General features: G+C 50.0%; 1 protein-coding gene and 1 non-coding gene across 2 annotated transcripts; both read left to right on the top strand.

Moving 5' to 3' along the window:
• The first annotated feature begins 6,583 nt into the window (after window positions 1-6,583).
• GRIFIN (galectin-related inter-fiber protein) lies at window positions 6,584-9,912 on the top strand. The gene is made up of 5 exons (XM_056866583.1): window positions 6,584-6,595; window positions 7,980-8,051; window positions 8,853-8,932; window positions 9,237-9,399; window positions 9,748-9,912. Exons 1-5 carry the CDS (start codon window positions 6,584-6,586, stop codon window positions 9,910-9,912), a joined length of 492 nt encoding a protein of 163 aa, XP_056722561.1.
• TRNAD-GUC (transfer RNA aspartic acid (anticodon GUC)) lies at window positions 9,533-9,609 on the top strand. Its single transcript has one exon. It is a non-coding gene; the product is annotated as a tRNA-Asp (tRNA).
• Window positions 9,913-14,607: the final 4,695 nt, after the last annotated feature.

The following is a 14,607-nucleotide window of genomic DNA, read 5'->3' as shown; positions in this document are numbered from 1 at the left end:
ATAATGGAACATTTTTGGCCGGTTAAAATTTCTGTCATTTAGGCGCCAGGACAGATTGACCCGAAGGCAAAACGTCAGATTCAGAACTTGCTTGGACAGGCAAATTCTCTCTCACAATTTCCATATCAGAAACATTAACGTTTTAATAACATTGGGAGTCTGCCTATGCAATGGTGAAGAAATTGAGAACATGTCTTCTTATACTGTCCTATCCATCATGAGTCAAGAGCTAAGACTAATCAAAAAAATTTAAGAAATAACATAGGACTACCTGATAAAATTTGCATCCAACGACTACTGGAGGATAGTGACCCACAAACTTAGAGATGTGTGGCCAATTTTTGTGTTGCTATATAAAAGACCCGAAAGGATGCAGTTTATAAATAGATAAAATTGGATTGATAAACATTTTAGAAACTAGTGTATTTGTCTTTTAAGTTATGGGATTTTATAGATATATTTTACTTTGTAAATTCTTTGAATGATACTGTTGTTATTGTAAATTTCTGTTTCTTCTGATTAGATCTGTTGTTGTTTTTGGTGAAATGACCGTAAAATAAATGATTGATTGATTGATTAATTGATTGATTAACATTGGGACATAAATGTAAGAGGCAAGAACTTGGGAGGCCTCAGTTTGCTTGGGGAAAAATGCATGAGTTTAGCACAGGTCAGTGCTGAGTGGAATGTGATTAAGCTTGTCTTTGCAGCCTCTGGGTCGAACAGAAATATGGATTACACCACGTGCTGGGGGGAAGGGTGTGTGTGAGCATGTTGATATTAATAAGAAGTCAAATGGGGGGAAATTGTGTGGAAATGTGTCCGTAAACAAGGAATTTGAAGAAGGGGGTGGGAAGAGAGCCTGCGTGTTCCCTCGTGGATTGGGGCCAGTTGACAGGGAAGCCAGGCTGTTGGAGTGAGTGGTTATTATGAGCTGCAGATGGTAAAAAATAATCGACAGGCCATCTGTGCTGGCTACGACCTGGACTTGGTGTTAGGGTTGCCAGGCCCCTCTTCGCCATCAGCGGGAGGTTTTTGGGGCGGAGCCTGAGGAGAGCGGGGTTTGGGGAGGGGAAGGAGTTCAATGCCATAGAGTCCAATGGACTAAGCGGCCATTTTGTGCAGGTGAACTGATCTCTGTTGGCTGGAGATCAGTTGGAATAGCAGGAGGTCTCCAGCTACTACCTGGAGGTTGGCGACCCTACTCAGTGTCCTGGGAAAACACGGAGTGGTGGTGGGTTCCTCTGTCCCACTTCAGAGTTGTGTTTGTTTCCGCACAGACTCCCCCCCGGGGGGGGGGCTTTTTGACCCAGCTTTGTGTACTTGCATAGTTGGGAGCCTGAGCTGTAGCTGAGTGGGTTTGTGAATGGGGAGCCCCCCCCCCGCACCGCCCCAGCGCTTCCCCCGGCCTCTTGGGCCCAGAGTTTCCCCCGGGGGGGGGGAGGGGGAGCTCAGAGGCGGCGGCGCTTTTAACGCGGAATCGCGGCCCCCGCTCTGTAATCTCCCCTCCCCCTGGTGACCGGGAAATAAGCCGCCCCCCACTCCCCACCCCCGGGAGAGAAAAGAGACCGCAAATGTTACGTGAGATTGTTGCCCCCGCTCTGAAGTCTTTCCCATCCCGGCTCGGCGTCCAGAAGCGTAACAACACCGGGCCGGGGAAGACTACAGAACGGGGAAAGGAATCTGCGCGGCACTTCCGGTCAACCATGTATAGGGGACCTAATTGGTTGCTACACTTTCGGCAACGGGCCGGGGAAGACTATAGAACGGGGAAAGAAATTTGTGTAACACTTCCGGTCGCGTTCTTTAGGGACCATATAGGCGGTAACACTTCCGGTCCCAGAGCGGTTGGGAACTACAGAACGGGGAATTGATTCTGTGTTACGCTTCCGGTCATGTGACAAGCAGGACGGCGTTGGCTGTAAAATCCCAAGGGCGATTTTGGGCCAAAGAGAAGCAGAAGGTGATTGCAACCTTAACTTCCGGTCTCCATCGACGCCCCCCCGAAAGCTCCCAAGGGCGATTTTGGGCCAAAGAGAAGCAGAAGGTGATTGCAACCTTAACTTCCGGTCTCCGTCGACGCCCCCCCGAAAGCTCCCAAGGGCGATTTTGGGCCAAAGAGAAGCAGAAGGTGATTGCAACCTTGACTTCCGGTCTCCGCCGACGGTGCCGCCCCCTCCGAAGACTCCCGAGAAGCATAAAGTGATTGCGCCGCCGTCGACGGAGACCGGAAGTTAAGGTTGCAATCACCTTCTGCTTCTCTTTGGCCCAAAATCGCCCTTGGGAGCTTTCGGGGGGGCGTCGATGGAGACCGGAAGTTAAGGTTGCAATCACCTTCTGCTTCTCTTTGGCCCAAAATCGCCCTTGGGATTTTACAGCCAACGCCGTCCTGCTTGTCACATGACCGGAAGCGTAACACAGAATCAATTCCCCGTTCTGTAGTTCCCAACCGCTCTGGGACCGGAAGTGTTACCGCCTATATGGTCCCTAAAGAACGCGACCGGAAGTGTTACACAAATTTCTTTCCTCGTTCTGTAGTCTTCCCCGGGCCGCTGCCGGAAGCGCAACAACCAATTAAGTCCCCTATACATGGTTGACCGGAAGTCCTGCGCAGATTTCTTTCCCCGTTCTGTAGTCTTCCCCGGCCCGTTGCCGGAAGTGTAGCAACCAATTAGGTCCCCTATACATGGTTGACCGGAAGTGCCGCGCAGATTTCTTTCCCCGTTCTGTAGTCTTCCCCGGCCCGGTGTTGTTACGCTTCTGGACACCGAGCCGGGATGGGAAAGACTCCAGAACGGGGGCAACAATTTCATATAACATTTGCGGTCTCTTTTCTCTCAGGGGGAGTGTGTGCTTATTTCCGGTCACCAGGTGGAAATTCTCGGCCAAAGAGTTAGGGGAAAGCGGCCTCGACCTCCACTTCAGCCCTGGCTCCCCATTCACTAATCCACTCAGCTACAGTTCAGGCTCCCAACTATGGAAGTACACAAAGCCGGGTCAAAACCCCCCCCCGGCCGGTCGATTATTTTTTACCACCTGCAGCTAATAATAACCACTCCCTCCCAGCAGTCTGGCTTCCCTGTCTACTGGCCCCAATCCAAGAAGGGACACACAAGCTGCCGTTTGGGGGTGAAATGAAGGGACTGCCTGGCTAAGGAGGTGGGGCGGTGAGTGGAGCCAACTTCCAAACAGGCAGTGGCGTCTAGTAGCCCCTATCTGAAAAACAAGAGATCTGGGGGCACTTTTATAAACTGCCATAGGTGTTTTGTCGTCCTGAGGGCATTCTCGAAGGGGGGGGTGGTTTGCTCCCGGGCATGGGAGGGAGAGGGGTCCCTCCCCACATCCTCCATGCTCACCACCACCACCATCGGCTCTTCCCCGCTGGTCTCCCCGGAGAGTTCCCCACAATTTCAAAGAGGGAGGGAATCACTCCAGGAAATGGGGTCCCCCTTCCCCAGTGATTCTCTCCTTGGCATCCCCAGTGCAGGCAATGGTTGCAAAGTCTTGCTAAGGGTGGCCCAGGCCTGGCAGTGGGTGCTGGGGCTAGCAGCTCCCATCGTTGGGGTACAGAAGGTGTCCAAAGAAGATCCAAAGACCACCCAAAGAAGACAACATCCCAACCCATCCCAGGGTTCCTTTAGGAAGAGCAGACGCCAAAAGGAAGTCTGCAGCAGAGGTTCTTTGCGGAAAGCAGCCTTTTTCTGGAGGAAACCCAGCTTCAAGTTAAAGGACAAACCCAGTCTGAAGTGCAAGAGAGGTTTATTGAGAGCAGAGGTGTTCAACTGGCTCCCAGCACTGATTTCAGGTTGCCACCCGCCACAGCCTTGTACAGGGGGGGGCAATAGCCCATTCCTTTCAACATTTCTCAGATGTGGTCTCTCCTCCCACTCTGTCCAGGTTCACAGGGCTACCCCCGCCCCCGCCGCATGCCGAGTGCAGGCAAGATTCTGGCTTGTATTCTGCCAAGTGACAAGTGGGGGGCCCTGGAGTCGCTGCAGCAGGGATTGCACCACAAGGGACCACATCAGAAGGGTTTGTGCTATGCCACACAGGTGTTGGGCTTTCTTGCAAAGAAAGAAAGAAAGAAAGAAGAAAAGAAAGCCTAGAGCTGCATTCTACATTCAATAAAAAGGCAAAATCCACCACGCCTGAGTCAATCCAAATTTTGCCCCACTACAGAACTTCAGTTGCTGGGGCCCCCATCCAAAATTCACCCGTGCTTTTAAAAGGGAGGGGGGAAACCACACAAAGTCTTGCTACACACCAGTTAAAATCCCAGGTACAGAAGATTAGTCAGATTTCAACATCTTTTTCAACAACTGATAGAACATCTCCAACCACCACAAAGTACCTTGAGTGTTTTCCCTTTTAAAGACAAAATTAAAATATTTCCTAAACGTCAATGGTTTTAAACAGAACACAGAAACTGACCTCCCATAACTAAATTAATATATGTATTTTTTTTTCCAGAGCTGCAGTGGGGGTGGGGGTCATGAATTCACTCTTTGGGCACTCAGAAGCTGTCTTTCTCTTTCCGGATTACTCCCGTTGTCCGGACAGGGTCCGTTTCCCGGGTGCGCTGCTGCACCGTTGCCTCTCTGGAAGGAGGGGAAGGGAAAACAAAAATCGATCACACGGATCACTGAAACTCAAGCAGTGAAGGTGACTGAGTGCTTTCCATAATCATGTGTCTGGAGAAGGTTGTACCAGAGACAAAGCATGCTTGGGCACTCGCCCAACCTCTCCCCAAAATTTACTTATATACACACACACCATTAAGACTGTTATATACTACAAGCAAGCACAGTGAAGACAGACATATGACGATCCACCACCATAAAATTCATTTTGGCTTGTCATCTCACTGCCTTTATAATTACAAACATTCGTGGAAAGGGAGATGTCTGTCAATGGCTGTTTGCTGCAGACGTCTCTTGTCCGGAGGCTGGGGGTGGGGAGGTAAGCCAGCACCTCTTTGTTGGCTTTCCAGAAACATCTGCCCGGCCGCAGTGTGAAATGACCATTCTGGGTTATCTAAACCCTGCCTCTGGCTCAGCAAGGCTTTTCTTTCCACTGCCATGATGCTTACTGGCTTTAGATAAGCACCAAAATGTGGGCCCCTGGTAATACTAGACACAATGATAAAAGAATGCCTGAGCATGTGCAAAGTGTACCTTTAAGAACATAAGAAAAGCCCCGCTGGATGAGACCCAGGCCCATCAAGCCTAGCAGTCTGTTCACACAGTGGCCAACCAGGTGCCTCTAGGAAGCCCACAAGCAAGACGTCTGCAGCAGCATTATCCTGCCTGTATTCCACAGCACCTACTATAATAGGCACACTCCTCTGATCCTGGAGAGAAGAGGTAAACATCATGACTAGTAGCCATTTTTACTAGTAGCCATGAATACCCCTCTCCTCCATGTACATGTCCACTCCCCTCTTAAAACTTTCCAAGTTGATGACTAAAGGGAACTTCCCTGTTCAAGAGTAGTATATCACTGAATAATAGTAAATATGAAGGGTCAACTGGAGGATTCATGCTCTCCTTGTGAGCCTTCTGACTGGCCAGTGTGTGAAACAGGATAATGTACTGGAAGAACCATTGGTCTGACTACACAGCTGCTCATACATTCATGGCTGGTTGTTGAAGATACTGCAGATACACATTTTTGAGACATGCCCCATCTCCACAAAACAAACTCTCTGCAAGCAAAAAAGGAAGCTATCAGGAAGAAAAGATTCGTGTGACAAGCTGGGATGTGCTGGGTTTTACTACAGGCAGGGAGCTCCCAAATTCACCCCCACCGTGGACGGCCCAAGGCTGGATAGGAAACCCTGGCTCCTGCCCACACACCATTTCCTGGGCAGCTCAGTTTTCACAATGTAGCTCAGGGGGTCATTGATCCGCTCCCGCAGAACTTCTTCCTCCAGCTGGCCCTGAATGCCCTGCAGCGAAAAGGAGAAAGTCCAGAAAAAAAAGGATGTCAAAACATGAGCGGTAAAGAAGGGATGCATAAGGAAAATGCTGATAGGAAGCCGAAAGTCTGGACCACAAACGCGCTTCTGTTTTCTTTCATATTTATTTAATGAGAAAACACTGCCCCTCCAGACCGGCTTCAATAAACCCACACCAAGCAAACGGGTGACACAAAAGAAACGCACGGATGCAGATTGATAAAACAATCCGAGCACGCGAGAAATAAATCAAACCGAGTCCGTAAACAAAGGCCATTAACAAACAAAGAATCTAACCAAGCTAGGGCATAATGGAACATGAAGCCAGCTCAGCAGCCTCAAATGAGATTGGCAGGACTGTCCTTGGGCTTGGCACGGATGATAAAACTGCTATAAAAAAAATGATGGAGCTACGATTCCTAAATCTGCTGAGAGGATGGGATTTTTCCCCCCTCCCCTGCCACATAACTTCCTGCCCCCTTTTGTTCTTATGACAATGCAGCTCCCTGGCTTCTAGTTCAGGGAACCAGCCACGCACAAACATGTGACTTTGCATGTCCCATATATGCAGCCTCGTGGCCTGAACCTCTCCACGTGGGTCTGGAGGCAGAGAGGAATCCTAACAGGATGGCGCTGCAGGTAAGGGGGAAAGGAAGCTGGTTCTTGGAGGGGGCGAGTCACGTCTGCGCAGTGGGCATTAAAAGGGGCTTGGGCGCGGCAATGATAGAATTGGACTAAGAGCCAGGTCCCTTTCTCCCATTCTGCCATGGAAGCTTGCTGGGCGACCTTGGGCCGGTCGCATACTCTCTGTCTAACCTACCTAACAGGTCTGTTGAGAAGGTAAAATGGAGGAAAGGAGGATATAGGCTGCTTTGGGGAAGGCAGGGTATAAAATGCAAATGAAAGCAAATGAATGAATGCAAATTTGAATGCAAATGAAAATGAATGCAAGCAAAAAAAGTTTAACTCCCCCTCCCAAGACTCCCACGTGGTACACCAGCGTGGTGTAGTGGTTAAGAGCGGTGGTTTGGAGCGGTGGGCTCTGATCTGGATTACCGGGTTTGATTCCCCACTCCTACACATGAGCGGCAGACGCTAAGCTGGTGAACTGGATTTGTTTCCCCACTCCTACACACGAAGCCAGCTGGGTGACCTTGGGCAAGTTACAGCTCTATTAAGAGCTCTCTCAGCCCCACCTACCTCACAGGATGTCTGTTGTGGGGAGGGGGAGGTGACTGTGATCCGGTTTGAGTCTCCCTTAAGTGGTAGAGAAAGTCGGCATATAAAAACCAACTCTTCTTCTTCAAAAAGTCTTCTACCTGAGAGAAAGAGAGGGCAAAAGAGAGGCCATTTATGCATGGGATTTGCCACTCTCTAGATGCTCATTTCCCCCATCCGAATTCTCAAAACTCTGCATGGGGGCTTATTGTTGAATTCTGAGAATTTGGATGGAGAAAATGTGCACCTAGAGAGCGGCAAATCCAAGGCAAAACCTCCCGTGCATAAATGGCCAGAGAGAGAGAATGATCGGCCCAAGGTCGCCCTGTTCGTTTCGGGACCAGCAGGGTCCAACACCCCAACCTCTACATCACACCTGCCGTCAATAGGCACTCGGTTGCTGCTTCTCCCGTGGGGGATGAACGTCATGCCATGCTGAAGGTGTGCTCTTTGGGGCGCTCCTGCACTCAACAGGACCCAGCTTACATAACAGGGCTGAGAATACCAAAGGCCGTGACCCTTTGGGTCTGAGAAACACACACCGCAGAAGAGATATGAAAGGGGAAGCAGAAGAGGTTGCTTTGCCCCACTAGGCTCGAGCCAGGGACTAGGATAGAGTAGGTTGCGGTTCCATTATCATACAAGATAATGTAAGACAAAAAATGTCTTTTGTAAGAGCCTCAGCAATGGAAGCAAAATGTCAAGTGCGTCGTCTTATAAAAATGGGTTCTTTTCACGAAGAGGAGGGATTGTTCATAGAGGAATGCTGTCCCTTGCTCTCTTTATGCCTCTCTTTGTGCATTAGATGAAATTATTGCCTGTCGCTGAGTCGCCGGCGCATCCCGGCAAAGCGCAGGCTTGCAGGTACCATGGGAAGGTCAGCAACAGTGGGAGGCTCAAAGCTCAAACGAGGGGGGGGGGTCCTGGATCGCTGGGTTGCAAAACAGCCAGTTTGAAGATAGCAAGAAATCAAAGAAAGTTCTAGGGCAGGGGCAGCTCCAGGGGTATCAGAGAGGTTATTCCAAAGAAGATCACAAATAAGCCTGTTGCAACTGGGGGTACACTGCCAGAGGTTTTAAAGGGGCAACCTCTGGCTTGGAAGTAAGCACTATAATACCACATACTTCTCTACCACTTAGAGCAGTTCCTCCGTGGAGCAGGCTTCCTCGGGAGGTGATGAGCTCTCCTTCCCTGGAGGTTTTTAAGCAGAGGCTAGATAGACACCTGTCAGCAATGCTGATACTGTGACCTTAGGCAGATGATGAGAGGGAGGGCATCTTGGCCACTTTCTGGGCATGGAGTGGGGGTTACTGGGGGTGTGGGGGGGAGGTAGTTGTGAATTTTCTGCATTGTGCAGGGGGTTGGACTAGATGACCCTGGTGGTCCCTTCCAACTCTAAGGTTCTATGGTTCTACCCTGGCATCACTACTGCTGCTTTCTCTGGCAGGGACCTCTAAGAAAGCGAGCAAACGTTGGGGGCTGGGGTGTGAATTCGTCCACTACACCTAACGGTCTAGTCTGTCTATCCTGCCCATGAAGTCCAGCTCAATGTCTTTCTCTTCCTCCGGGGCCAATACAGAACTCCCCCTTGGTTCCCTTTCCAGTACATGGAGGTCCAGCAGCCCCCACTGCATTATTGTGTCGAAGCGCCTCACTGTCCCTCTTTTTCTCCCCGCAGTTTGAAGCTTCCTACCCAGATGGGCTGTGTCCTGGCTGGGGAGTGAGAGTCAAAGGAGAAACGGGCTCCAGGACAAATGCGTAAGGCCGCCCTCTCCGGCCATTTCTGTGTGGGGTGGGAGCTGTGGCTCCGTGGTAGAGCATCTGCTCTGCATGCAGAAGGTCCCAGGTGTGATCCCTGGCACCTCCAGTTAGAAGGACCAGGTAGGAGGTGATGTGAAAGACCTCAGCCTGAGACCCTGGAGAGTTGCTGCCAGTCAGAGTTGACAATACCGACCTTGCTAGACCAAGGGTCTGACTCAGCATAAGGCAGCTCCATGTGTTCATGCACTCAAGTACAAACTGCTTTAAGGGTTTCTCCCCCTCCCCAAAATCTCTTTTGCAGGTTTCAGATTAATTTCCTCTGCGACAGAGGGGAGCAGATAGCGTTCCACTTTAACCCTCGCTTCACCGACTCGGTTATCGTCTGCAACTCTTTTCTTGACAACCAATGGGGGCAGGAAGTGTTGGCTGACACCTTTCCGCTAGAAGCCAAAGTGCCTTTCCAGGTAACTTAGAGCCTCTGACACCCTCCCCGTACACTGAAAACCACCCAACGCCCAGTGTAGCTAAAAAGAATCTATTACAAAAAACTGTCCATGCGAGATTGCAGGAACTGAGGCATGGATCCCAACAGAAGATGGAGCAGATCTGTAGCTCAGTGGTAGAGCATCTGCTTGTCATGCAGAAGGTCCCAGGTTCAATCCCCGGCATCTCCATCGCAGTGTTGCTAATCTAGGGGTACACCGCAATGTCGCGGTGGTTCGTTTGGCACGGCGGGCGGGATCTGCTGTCGGTTACGCATGTCAATCCGTTCGGTGGCATTTTACCCAGAGACAACGTGGCCTGTCTTTCAGGTTGAAATCTACTCAGACCAAGACCACTTCCACGTTTTCGTGAACGAAGGGAAAGTCCTTCAGTATGAGCACCGGCAGAAGCAACTTTCCGCCATCTCCAAAGTGCAGATTCTGGATGATATCCAAATATCCTCGGTGGAGGTCACCAGACGAGGCCTCTACTAGTGGGTGAAGCGGAGCCAAAAACAGGCAACCTTCCTCATTGAACAAACAGTCATCCTGCTTCACTGTCAAGGTTCCCTTTTCCTGACCACCCTCCATGTCCCCCAGGGAGGACCAAGCCTGGGGCAGAATTCAAACTCAAGAAGAAGGTAGGCCTCCTCAGATGAGCACTATCAACCTACAATAATCCAGATTAATACCTTGCACCAGAAGCACAGAACTAAACTTATGTGCCGAGCCAATAGCTCTGCACTATATTCGACGGTGTGTGTATCATGTTTTGATTAATATAGAAACAAATAAACCCACATTTAATTTTTTAAGCATCCCTACCGTTTTCTGTTCATCCAAAAGGCCGAGAAGCTGCCTGTTAATCCAGCTCAGGAAAAAGGTTACACAAAGAAAAGCTAACACAAGAAAACAGCTCAACGGGAGCCTCAGATAACAATAAGTAGGGAGGCTGAACCTGCCCAGGCCTGCGTGGTGTAGTGGTTAAGAGCGGTGGTTAGGAGCAGTGGACTCTAATCTGGAGAACCGGGTTTGGTTCCCCACTCCTCCACATGAGCGGCGGACTCTCATCTGGTGAACCGGGTTCGATTCCCCACTCCTCCAGGTGAAGCCTGCTGGGTGACCTTGGGTTAGTCACAGTTCTCTCGGAAGTCTCTCAGCCCTACCTAGCTCACAGGGTGTCTGTTGTGGGAAGAGGAAGGGAAGGAGATTGTAAGCTGGTTTGATTCTCCTTAAAATGTAGAGGAAGTCAGCATATAAAAACCTCCTCCTCCTTCTGCCTTGAAGTCCATCCCAAAGCCAGGGCTGGTGTCACCATTAGGCCACGGTGAGCAGCTGCCTGGGCCCCTCACAAGCTCAGACCCGACACGGTCTCTCATCCACAGTCCCCGCTGACCACCTCACTCTTGGGAGATTAGTCAAGAGAGGGGTTAAACTTCAGGGGTTCCCAATGTGGAGATACTGGGCGCTGTGGCACCCACCAAAACCTTTTCTGGTGCCTGCCAAGTGTTTCTAGAAATGGGCTGGGGCCAGGGCCAGGTGGGGACCAGCACGGCTCCTGGTTGACCATTGGAGATTTCATCGGCTCTGCCGGGACCAGGCACCCAGGTTCCCCATCACCATAACTCTTAGTGAAACCCTTTTCTCTAATAACCACCTAAACGCTCTCCCGCTGCTAGCTGGTCAAACATCACTGCTACAACACGAAGGCCATCTTGCCTTGGTGCTCAAATGATCTCCCTTTCTTCCCAAAACATCCACAATGCCGTTCACCTCCCCTTAAAGAATCCAGCCCAGCCCACTGCAAATTGACCATAAGAACATAAGAACATGCCATGCTGGATCACACCAAGACCCATCAAGTCCAGCAGTCTGTTCACACAGGGGCCAACCGGGTGCCTCTAGGAAGCCCACAAGCAAGACGACTGCAGCAGCATTTATCCTGCCTGTGTTCCACAGCACCTAAGATAATAGGCATGCACCTCTGATCTTGGACAGAATAGGTATGCATCATGACTAGTATCCATTATGACTAGTAGCCATGAATAGCCCTCTCCTCCATGAATATGTCCACTCCCCTCTTAAAGCCTTCCAAGTTGGCAGCCATCACCACATCCTGGGGCAGGGAGTCCCACAGTTCAACTATGCATTGTGTGAAGAAAGACTTCCTTTTTTCAGTTTTGAATCTGTCACACTCCAGCATCAGCAGATGACCCCACGATCTGTTATTATGAGAGAGGGAGAAAAGCTTCTCCCTGTCCACTCTCTCCACACCATGCTTAATTTTACAGACCTCTATCATGTCTCCCCTTAACCGCCTTCTTTCCAAGCTAAACAGCCCTAAAGCATTTTAACAGCTCCTCATAGGGCAGTTGCTCTAGTCCCCTTGATCATTTTGGACCATCCCTGCCCCCCTATCTTTTTGGAGTCCTTCCTACAATAGATGCATTTTCTTCCCCCCAGCATTTAGAGCCTCACAGTTCCTCTTAAACTGGCAGCCGGAAAAAAGGATGTTGCAATTGGCTGAACTTTTGACATGCTGCAAATGAAATCGGACTCGACAATCCAATTACTTCTGCCCTCCAGACTCGAGAATGACTCTCCAGGGCTTTATGGCGTATCTCGAGGCGCTGCTGTGACCCCCTGTCTTTGGTTGAGAAAAGAGCATTGGTGATATGGTCCTTACCAAACCCAGATAATTGAAAGAACTGCTACCTCTCCTACAGGGGATGGTTCAGCTCTTTTCAGAACGGGTCTTATCTTCACCGGTCAAAGCCATTCTCCTCTGCTCTAATTCATCCTCCGTCACCTATGGGCAAAGGGGTCAGCCAACCATAATCAGGGATACTGCCAAGCCTCCATTTACCAGCCTATTAAACATTTACGGCATTCCCCCAGATCGTGAAGACCGTTACTCCGAGAGGAGAAGCTTTGGGCAGCACAGTCTGTTATAAAAACCAGGGGTGGTCCACAGGCCACTGTGGTGTTGCCGTCTCCGTTTTGTATGCCTGCCTCTAGACCAGGGCGTGAGCTGTGATTTCCCCTTCTACCTCGAGCCAAGATGGATGGAAGGGGAGGGATAAGCTCAAGCAAAACGGTCTGAACTGATCAGACTGACCACTAGGCGAGCCCAGGCAGTCGCCTGGGGCACCAGACGTTGAGAGCACCAAAACCCCAAGAGGAACCTCCTCATAGAATCAGAGTTGGAAGGGACCACTGGGGTCATCTAGTCCAACCCCTTGCACAATGCAGGGAACTCACAACTACCTCCCCGCCAGTGACCCCTACTCCATGCCCAGAAGATGGCCAAGGTGCCCTCCCTCCCATGAACAGCCCAAGGTCATAGAATCAGCATCGCTGACAAATGGCTTGGCATTACATGGCTTCCAGAATCTCCACATCAGTTGACTCTGGCCTTCTGTAGCTGCCATGATAGAACATGGCGGGCTTTGGAAGTGTTTTTATCTATTTTTATGTTTACGTTGTTCACGTCGAATGCCCAGCAACTAAAACGTTTGTTCTTGACTTCTTATTTTGTTCTCTAAAACGGGGCACCGAAGTCCTAGCTCACCTAAGGTGCCAAAAAACCTTGGGCTGGCCCTGAGAGTCCAACCTTCCAAGCAACACCTGGTTGTCCCTCATGATTCCTGTACAGATCCTTTGAGCTAACATACTGCAAAAACAAGAATAGGTGTCCAGCAGCTGTTACATGGGGAGGGAAGGCAGAATGGTATAGCCTGATCTCGTCAGATCTCAGAAGAAGAGCAGGGTCAGTACTGGGAAGGGAGACCACCAAGGAAGACTCTGCAGAGGAAGGCCATGGCAAACCAACTCTGCTTCCCATTTGCCTTGAAAGCCCCTTGCCGGGGTCACCATAAGTTGGCTGCGACTTGACGGCCCTGGACACATACAGAACTGTTACATGGTCGCATCACGAGAAGACAAGACTCACTGGAAAAGACACAAATGCTAGGAAACGTTGAAGGCAAAGGAAAAAGCGGAAGAACCAGAATGAGATGAATTGACTCAATCAAGGTAGCCATGGCCTTCCATTTGCAAGACCTGAGCAAGGCTGTCAAAGATAGGACATTTTGGAGGACTTTGATTCATAGGGTCGCCATGAGTCGGAAGCAACTTGACGGCACTTAACACATATACAATTGTTACATGAGATTGGAGAGTCTCTTGCGTCTGAAGCCATACAAAATGCTTTTAAATCTTACAGAATGTTTTTAAATCTTACGCTCGTTTCGATGAGGACTCCCCATTCTTCCTGGATGGAGAAAGATTGGTTTACTCTCTGGTCGTTACAAAGGCTGAGATCTTGGGTTATCTCATCCGCTGGCTTCAACCGAGTCACGCTCTATGGAGGCCATCAGCACCGGCCTATTAAAGCATATCGAAGTGCCTTTGTGTTCTGTTTTTGGTTTCATAAGGCGGGATGATATCTGGATAAAACTGCTCTTTTTATTGCTCCCTTCAGGGATATTTAATGGATAATGCTTTTAGCTGGGCTACAGAGACCGAGACGGTTCAGAGCCTCTTACATGGCTAGAAGAGACTCAGGTCTCCAACTCTAAAGATTGTGGAGTTGAGGGGGGGGATTGCTAGCAAAATGCCTCTTACAACAGAGTGGTCTGTATATGTATGAACGTCTGAAGCTGCCATACTGAGTCTAGCAAGCTCAGTCTTATCTGCTCTGGCCGCCAGCAGCCTCCTGAGTTCTCAGCGCCTTGCACAAGACCTGCTACCCGATCCTTTTGCTGGAGAGGGTAGGGTTTACACCTGCAAGCAAATATGTTTTCTTTCTTCCCGCAGGAATATACGGCAGACATCCCCTTATGGGCAGAAAGCTGAAAGGGTGTAACTTTGGGATGCTGTTGCCCGGGCTTTATGCATTTATTTGGCACATTTTTATCGTCTTTCCTCCAAGGATTCGTTATGCTCACGACAACCCTGCCGGAAAGATTAAGCTGAGACTAGCTGGCCAAGATCGCCCACGGGAGAGCGGGGATCGGACCCTGGGTCTCCCAGCTCCTCGTCCGACACTCTTAACAGCTACCCCACACTGGCTCGCTCAAGCTTTCGTTCTGTAACCAGGGGGAACAAAATAATATTTGGATTTCAGAGAAACGGCTGCTTTCTTGACCTTCCCGCGGCTTTGTTTTCGTCAAATTTGGTTTCTAAGCT

This window comes from Euleptes europaea, chromosome 21 (assembly GCF_029931775.1).
Source record: "Euleptes europaea isolate rEulEur1 chromosome 21, rEulEur1.hap1, whole genome shotgun sequence".
Classification (NCBI taxonomy): Eukaryota; Metazoa; Chordata; class Lepidosauria; order Squamata; family Sphaerodactylidae; genus Euleptes; species Euleptes europaea.
This window is presented reverse-complemented; position numbering and strand designations above follow the sequence as displayed.